This window comes from Phragmites australis, chromosome 14 (assembly GCF_958298935.1).
Source record: "Phragmites australis chromosome 14, lpPhrAust1.1, whole genome shotgun sequence".
Taxonomy (NCBI): domain Eukaryota; kingdom Viridiplantae; phylum Streptophyta; class Magnoliopsida; order Poales; family Poaceae; genus Phragmites; species Phragmites australis.
In genome coordinates, this window is record NC_084934.1 from 26,712,513 (window position 1) to 26,721,287 (window position 8,775).

Genomic DNA, 8,775 nt, shown 5'->3' on the forward strand with positions numbered 1-8,775 from the left:
ACCTGTCTAAACACCAGCGCATTTACTCCGTTCCGCATTAGATCATTCCACCCCACCGGCCATCGCATTCATACCCATTTATTTCTCTGGCGAACATATTCAGGATCATCCCCCCGGTCGAATCTCGAAAAAGGGGTCCCTCAGGATCCCTGCGACAGGAGTTAACCCTCTGACAGCTGGCGCGCCAGGTAGGGGGGAAACATCCCTGAATTTGTTTGTTTGTTTTTTTCTGCAGAAAAAATGGCCGGTGGTCATCACCTCCAGCGCTCCGGCTCCAGCTCCAGCGGGGAAATGGAGCCCCGCGCACAAGAGGCCCCAGTCACTGCTGCGTCCCAGCAGCAGCCGCGATCTGCACGCACAGCGTTCCCCTCTCAAGGGGACTAGGGCGCTGGGCCCAGCAGGGCCGCCGCCGCCGTCGCCGGTGCACCACCCAACCCCCAGCAGGCGGCCGAAACTCCTGCCGCCAGGTCCGCGTCTGGACAGCGCCAGGCGCCTCTCCGGGAGCGCGCTGCTTGCGGCGCACGATCTCCTCAGGCATCCGTCAGTCCAGGCGGCGGGGAAACCCCGGAGGGCCGCTGGCTCCAGGAAGTCGCCGCCCTGGTCGGCACGGCCAGTCGCCAGGTGCTGGCCGAAAGTTCCCGCGCCACCACCCAGCGTGGCGCCTCTAGGACCGGCCCATCGTCAGGTGGCGATCGCGCTGGCCGGGGGGCCTCCAGGCGGAGCGCCGCCCCCCTGGCCACTTCCGGGATCCAGGACCTCCTCTTACACCTCAACGAGTGGAGGGCCATCGAAGACGCGCGCGTCACTCTCGAGCGCCAGTGGGAGACCCGGCAGGAGGCTGAAGCTGAGGACCAGACCTCTTTGCCGGCCCATGATCGCCGGGGCTCCCCGACTCGCCGGCGTTCACCGCCCAAGGGCGCTACCCGCACCGCAGGGTACGGCACTGGGTGCCGTGCCTTCACCAGTGAGCTCCGCCGGGTCAAATGGCCCACCAAGTTCCGCCCTGAGCTACCAGAGAAGTACGACGGGTCCATCGACCCCGTCAAGTTCCTCCAGATATACACCACCGCTGTCCAGGTGCCTGGTGGCAATGAAAAGATGATGGCTAACTACTTTCATGTTGCCTTGAGGGGATCTGCCCGCTCTTGGCTTATGAACTTACCCCTAGGGTCTATCAATTCCTGGGATGATCTTTGCCACCAGTTTGTGGCTAATTTTTAGGGCACATTCACGCGCCCCGGCCTGGAGTGCGACCTCCACGCTGTCAAGCAGCAGGAGGGGGAGACGCTGCGGCGCTTTATACAGCGCTTCAGCCAGGTCCGCAACACCATCCTGGACCTTCTGCGCCTTTGCCGATTCGTGTGCGTGCCACTTAGGGTGGTCGGCCAGCAGCACCCAACAGTGGGTGTACGCGAATGGTTTGCCCTCAAGTGCTTTATATGCGGTGTAGGCTCGAGCCATCTGAAAAAAACATAGAAGTAAGTCGGGTATGCTTGCAAATCAAGGGACAGTACCATTGCAAAACATTGCCGTTATTATTTTTACCTTGTCACGTTCATTGGTGCCACTCGAATTCAACTGCTCGACCTTCCTGTAATGCACCGTAAATTTCGTCACGGCATCAGTGATCAGCTTCATATGGTTTATCAACGCTTTGTCGGTCCTAGGCATCATGCTTTCCTTTTTATAAGTGTTGAAGTACTTTGCGATACGGCCCTAATAGGTCTCTTTCGACTGATTTGTGCCCACAACCGGATCTTGGCTCACATTAAGCCATGCCGACACCAACAACTCATCTTCCTCGTTAGTCCACTTAGTTCTATCAGTTTTCGTGTCCACCTTCTTCTTCTTCTTCTTCTTCTTCGAGGTAACCTTCTTCCTACCCTTCTCATCGCTTCCGAGACTGAACTGCCCTACCTCCGAGTGTCCTCCAGGATTCGTAGCCTGTGAGAACTGCGAGAAGTCTGCTTCGGGAACATCAGAGGACCCCACCTGGGTACCCATCTCCGGACCCCGCCCCCCCAAGTCATACGGTCGAAACCGTCCTGAATGATACTCTCGTAAAAAGGATCCATACCGTCCCTTCAAATAAGTTAAGGTACATAATTTATGACAAAGCAAACACTGAATATGGCCACAATCTTATAAGTAAGTGGAAGCATAGGCGCCGAAGCAATGCATCAGGACTAAAGGTACTCAACCGAAGGTACTGCCCCACTGATATGAACCATTTTCCACAAATAGCTACAACCCAACAATTAGAAAACATTGTCCTACACTACAACCACCGCAAATGTACCAGAATATAGCCATACCATGGCCTTTCAACCCTTACATATCCGCATACAAGTCCAATTACCCAACATGTAGTGCCCTATCTAAAACATTTCGAACCAAGACTCTCAAACCCATGGCCCTTGGGTAACAACACCACCAACCAGCATCTGGAACCTAATGAAACAAGAGTATATGCATACCATGCCCTTTGAAACCTTATGTATGTGCAGTCAGCACATACATACCTATCAGCACTGCCCCATTGCAACCCCCCTTAAGCATCAATGAAACACGCAGGGCATGCCCTCACAAACAAAATGTAGTTCTATTCAGGACCATTAACCATTTATCTCAAACACCCGAAACATACAATGAAATACATTGGCCAATGTACCCTAAACAAACCCCACCCCCACTGATTCAGCAACCTATCCATACAAGAGTATAGTCATACCATTTTGCACCAAATGGGGACAACAATCTTCCAAAGCAGTTGAATTATTGTGCGCAAACAGAAATGGCCAGACAGGACCTCCATCATTGACATGGCGACACAGGACCACCAATCATACATGATTCCAATTCAGTTCATTACACAGCTTAAGTCGACAACAAAGCTAATTTCAAAGGTACCAAACGAACTCATACCAGCAGACGCATATCGCACAAATGGAGGACACTACCCTGGCACTTTTCCATCCTAACAGGCCACCAGATTACAGGCGGCACGATCTATCGGACTCAACGGACCCGCAATCATCAGTATTGGAACAAAGCACCTCATCCATGCTCCATTCCGAATGCTCCATGTCATCACCGTTGTTGTTCAAGGACGGCCATGGGTCTTCTTCCTCCCCCACGCTACTCCTGTCCACCTCGTCAGTAGGCACAGACAGAGAGGACCGGCGCAACGCATCCTCCACCTGGAAGACGAGCTGACCCAAATCGTCAGCAATAGCATCCACTTCTAGCAACGCCATGTTCAGGTCGACGGCCGCTGGTGTGCTCTCTGGGCTCAAGTTCTCGTTCGCTAACTTCTTCAAAGCGTCGGCCGTCTCCTGGACATGGCCTTGCATCATGGAGACAAGTGCCGCCAGAGCTGCCGCGTCCATCTACATCATGCACCACGGGAATCCCATAAGCCCGATGAGAACCCATCCCCGCCGGCAACGCAAGGTCACCCCGGGCCCGTACGCTGTGCACCCTGCCACCAACTCCTTCGCCGTAGGCCGCTGCACAGAACCCACCACCCCCTGCGACGCCGCCATCACCCCACCCTTGCCCGCTACCCCGTCCGCCCTTCCCCCAAGTCGGACGACGAATCAATGGTGACTACACTGCAGTCAATCAACCGACGCCACTGCCTCCCGACCCCTGCGCCGGTCCCCTGAGGCCCCGGACCATTCGTCCCCGGAGGAGAAACCGAGGACCCTTGTGACCTAATCGACGCCGTACCCTATCCATTCACCACATCCATTCTTCGAACCTCCCCAACCCCGGATCCATAGCAAGCATAGGGCAAATCGGTCGTACCTTCCGTCGATTCCACTCTTCGCCGCATGGCCGCCTCCTACGACGTCGACACTGCCCTCCCCGCGCGGTCGAAGTGGCCACCTGCCCCGACTCCAACGCCCGCCCACCCTTGCGCCGTCGTCGTCCCTGCTCGCGCCGCCTCCGCTTCTCTTCTCCGTGTCTTCCGGGCCAGCGCGCGACGCCAACTGCCGGAGCCTTCCCCGCTCTCCTTCTGCGCAATGGCAACGGAGAGAGGTTCCCACGGCTGAGGGAACCTCTCTCCTTTTCTGTCCCGCACCGTGCCGGGAAGGGATGCCGTTGGGCGTCGTCTCCCGTTCCCGTCTCGGGCGTTTTGCCATCGCGAAGGGAATGAGCCCCGGGACGAGAACCCGTTGGGTTCGGTCTAGTTAACTCCACTCGCAAAGCCCAACCAGAGGTGACGCGCGCTGCGCGGAGCGAGGCAAGGCGATGGTCATCAACGCGATCGTGGCGGCAGCCGGTATCGCAGCCGTGGGCACCTTGTGCGCCTACTTCCTCTGGCCAGCGGCGCCGGGCGCAGGCAGGGTGCTCATTTCTCGGGCCGCGTGCGTTCTTGGAATTTGGGGCTTCCCGATTTGTTTGAGGTTCTTGGTTGGAATTAGGTGTTATGTAAAGTAACAGGTTTTAGCTTCTTAAGTGAAATTTATAGAAGTGATTTTCTGAAATGAACTAGAAGCTGAGAAGCTGAACACTTTCTCAATATATTTCATTTTAAGAATCACTAAAAACTCACTTTCAACCAAAAAATCACTTTCTAAAAATCACTTCCTATAAAAAATTTAAATCTAATAAACAGACTCTTGCTTCCGCATGCTCCGCCACGCGGGGGTCAAGGCAGCGCTTGCCGTGTTCGGAGCGTGACGCCTGCTCTGGGCGTGCTTCTCCGACGTGGCGGACGTGTGCATGCTGCAGATGGATCTACGTCTACTTGTAGTTATACTAACTTATCTACGTACGCGTCTGGTCCTTAATCATGCTTTGTAATAGTAGTATTACTCTCTAATCTTACCCAGATGGCTAGATACTACTAGCATCTTTTACTGCCATCTTGCGTCCCAGCTGGGTTCTGTAAAGCTAGTATGTGTTAAAATGTTCTTGAGGAAACCACCGGCTAAAATGTGGATGGCATTTACCTTCTCTGCTTTTGTATCTGTGCATCTGCTCGGTTGTTACAAGTCGATCGATATATGCTTGTAGGACTCCTATACTATGCGTGCATGGTGCATCACCGCTCCGAAAGCAGAGGTGCTCTCATCAATATGTGCACAATATAGATAAGGCTGGGTGAACCGTGATGCACTACTGTAGAACTAGTTATAAGTTATAAAAAATCGGCAATAAAAACGTATCACTGTCGGTTCTTAACCTCTCAAGTTTAAATCGTGTTAGAGTCGCTAAAAATCGACACTGATAGTTGATATTAGTGCCAGTTATAGGACGAACTGGCAGTGATACGATCGGACCCGTAATTTTACTTCAATCTGATTTAGGCTCCACTCGTGTCCACTGGCTCGGTCGCACATGATATTTTCTAAGTCACCACTCCATCACTCCACTCTCTCTCTCCACCTTATCTCCTCCCACCTCTGGAGCTTGTGAATGGTGAACGGCGAGGTCGAGGAGGAATACACGTGGGCGTCGCTGTCGAGGAGGTATGAGATCGGGTGGACCCTCGGGGAGGGCAACTACAGCAAGGTCAAGTATACGCGCCACCTCGCCATCGGCAGCCACTTCGCCGTTAAGATCCTTGATCTTAACAAGATCCTCTCCCTCCGCATCGATGTCCAGGTAGATACATACATATGCTTCCTCTCCATTTTTGGTCGATCAGTTTCTTCGATTTCACCAGCGGTTTCGCCTGCCGCCCTCTATCCATAGCCGGAAGGATGGATTAACATTGGTTCATTCTATTGGTATGGGCAGATTAGGAGGGAGATCCGGACATTGAAGCTGCTCAAGCACCCCAATGTCGTCCACTTGCACGAGGTGCGTGTTTCACCAAATTCACCATCTTCTTTTCTCCATTTCTCTTTCAGTTCTTGTTTCCGTTGCTTTTGATCTTGTGGAATTCCATGGGATGCATGTTCCACCAAGCTCCAGGGAGCGCACCACCATCCTCTCCACCAACCCCCTAAAACACCGCTTCAGATCCGGCGATCGGTGGCGTCCTCCATGCGCCCACCACCCCAACCAACGGCTTTTAGAACATCAGGCGAGTTCGGAAAGCTCTCTGATTGTTCACTCTGTTGCAATTGTTTGGATAAGAGCAAATGAATCTTGTGCGAAAGAATAGCAGTGAAATGAATCTTGTGTGAAAGAACAACAGTGAAATCTTATTTGTGATTAACATCAATGTGTGTAATCTTGTTTGCGATTACGTGTTGTGATTCTGTAATCTTGTGTGAAAGAACAAGAGTGAAATCTTGTTTGTGATGTGTGTAAAATCGTGGGCGAGTCTGCTGCATTGGGCAACTTTTTTTTGTCTGGAATACGCATTACTGCCAGTTGGAATCCCGAACCGGCACTAATGCTAATTTTCAGTACCAGTTTTATACCCAGCACTGATAGTTTGTGATTATCAGTGTCGGGTTTAAAACTGACACTGATAAAATTTTAGAACCGACATTGTTCATCTGTTTTGCAGTAGTAACGCATATCTCCATTTCTTTTCTCGGTGGCAAGCCAGGAAGCAAATGTTGTACTCCTGGCCATAATATGGTCAGGTATTCTACACAGTGCTCTGCAGAACACGCTAGAAAATGTGCTACCATGCACACTTGGTCGATTCAGCAACATGAGATGTGCAGCAGCGAGTCTTCTCACTGCCTTCTTTTACGGTATTGCTATATTTTACTCGGGTATTTTGAAGAATCCCCTCACCAGAATTTCTGGCCGAAGGTTAGGGTTCCCCAACTTCTTTTAACTCTTGGTCTAAAAAAAAAAATTTTAACTCTTGCTCACTCGCATGCCGCATCATCTGAATCGTATAGATTCATTGGAAAAATGTTGAGTACAATGTTTTAGACATTAATTAGTTAAATACATATGATAAAAGATGGATATGGTAAGGAATTACAGGATGAGAGAGAAAAATACAGTGTCTTCCATAAGACATTATGTTGACATGAAATCCAACACATATATAACACAAAGTTACATTGGAGTTTCATCATATAATTAAAAAAATAAGACATAAGTAAAACAATGCCTTAGAGTAAAGGAGAGTGTCTATAAACTATATCTATATTTATTCATTTTGAACACCACTATTAGACATTATGTATGGTTCATATATATATATGTCTGTGTGTGTCTGTGTCTGTGTCTGTGTTGTAAAAGAGATGATAGATATAAACCATACTGTAGTTTTTTGCACTATCAGTGGCGTCAGTGCCCAGCATGTATACATGCATGCAGAGCCTCTTCGAGTTCCTGGGCCGTTTCGTTTCCCGACGCGCGGCTTTCACGCCTCGTCTTCCGAGAGACGGGAACAAATGCGCATGCAATGCAGCCATCTAGCTCTAAGCCTCCTTGAGTTCCCGACCTGTTTCGTTTCCCGACGCGCGGCTTTGACGCCTCGTCTTCCCAAAAGACGGGAACAAATGCGCATGAAATACAGCCACCTGCATCTAGCTCTATACTATAAATCCCCCTCTCCTCGAACGCCATGCGTTGTCCACACCCTCCCCTCACCAGCAGTTCGATCGCTCTCCAAGAACCAACAGCTCCGTGCTCGATCTCCTGACGCTCATGTTGATAATCCTAGCTTGGCTCAGTTCAAACTCTTTTCATCGGCTTAGTCTAGACAATAAGGTGAGCTCGACTCTAGCCAGGTTGAGCGCGTTCTTTTTTCTGTTAGCCAGACGCATGCTGCGTTCATGCGGTGGCTGCCCGTTCTTTTCGCTTTCAGTAGTGGTGGAGGTACTCGGCAGGTTTCTCGGCCGTGGGATGGCGCGGCCAAGTCGAAGAGGATGGCGAGTGCAGCGTCGTGGCGTTGTGGCCACCATCGAGTTTTTGTATTCAGTATGTATATATTGCAATAGAGTCAGAAAACGTAGCAAGTTGTTTAGCGGCACCAAAATCCACTTGTCATCGCGTGTGTTCGAGAGTTCGTGGTGTGCAGTTAGTGTGATCGTCATCGTCTCCGGCGAAGGGCGCCGGCGTTGTCGACAACAATTGGCATCAGAGCCCATTACCGTACCTGGACGAGGGATCGCGCGATCGAGGCAGCGTTCATGGCCGACCGCCGTCATCGATCGTCTTCGCCGCGACGCGGAGGTCGTGGTGGAGGCACAAGCGGAGGGGGCGACAACGATCGTGGCTTGGTCATCCACCGAGTCGTGAAGGAGATCGGCGGCGGCGGGCAGTACCCAATGCTGACCAAGACAAACTACTACTCGTGGGGGGCGCTCATGCGCGTCATGCTGCTGGCGAGGAGCCTATGGACGGCGGTGAACGTCGGCACGGACGACTTCATCGACGACCGCAGCGCGCTGGAGGCCATCACGAAAGCGGTACCACCGGAGCTGCAAGGTTCCATCGCCTCCAAGGCCACCGCCAAGATCGCCTGGGACTTGCTCAAGAAGACGCATCTCGGCGTCGATCGAGTGCGCCAGGCGAGGGCGAACACGCTTCGTCGGGAGTTCGACTCCCTCAAGTTCAAGGACGGCGAGACTATGGACGAGTTCGGCGTCCACATCACCGACATCGCCAACCAGCTCGCTGTCCTCGACAATGGATACATCGAGCCCGAGATCGTGCGCAAGTTCCTGCAGGCCACGCCCTTGAGGTACTCTCAGATTGTAATGGCAATTGAGACTCTTCTTGATCTCGATGAAGTGTCGGTCGAGGAGCTGATCGGGAGGCTCAAGGCGGCTGAGAAGCGGCATGACCTCAGTGGCGGGGGAGGCTCCACCACCAGGTTGAACCTCACCGAGGATGAGCTGG

At 52.1% G+C, this 8,775-nt stretch overlaps 1 protein-coding gene across 1 annotated transcript; it reads left to right on the forward strand.

The window, feature by feature from the left end:
• The first annotated feature begins 5,171 nt into the window (after window positions 1-5,171).
• Window positions 5,172-6,309, forward strand: LOC133891727 (CBL-interacting protein kinase 1-like). Its single transcript, XM_062332465.1, has 2 exons — window positions 5,172-5,616; window positions 5,752-6,309. Exons 1-2 carry the CDS (start codon window positions 5,428-5,430, stop codon window positions 5,884-5,886), a joined length of 324 nt encoding a protein of 107 aa, XP_062188449.1. The 5' UTR covers window positions 5,172-5,427; the 3' UTR covers window positions 5,887-6,309.
• The last annotated feature ends 2,466 nt before the right edge of the window (window positions 6,310-8,775 follow it).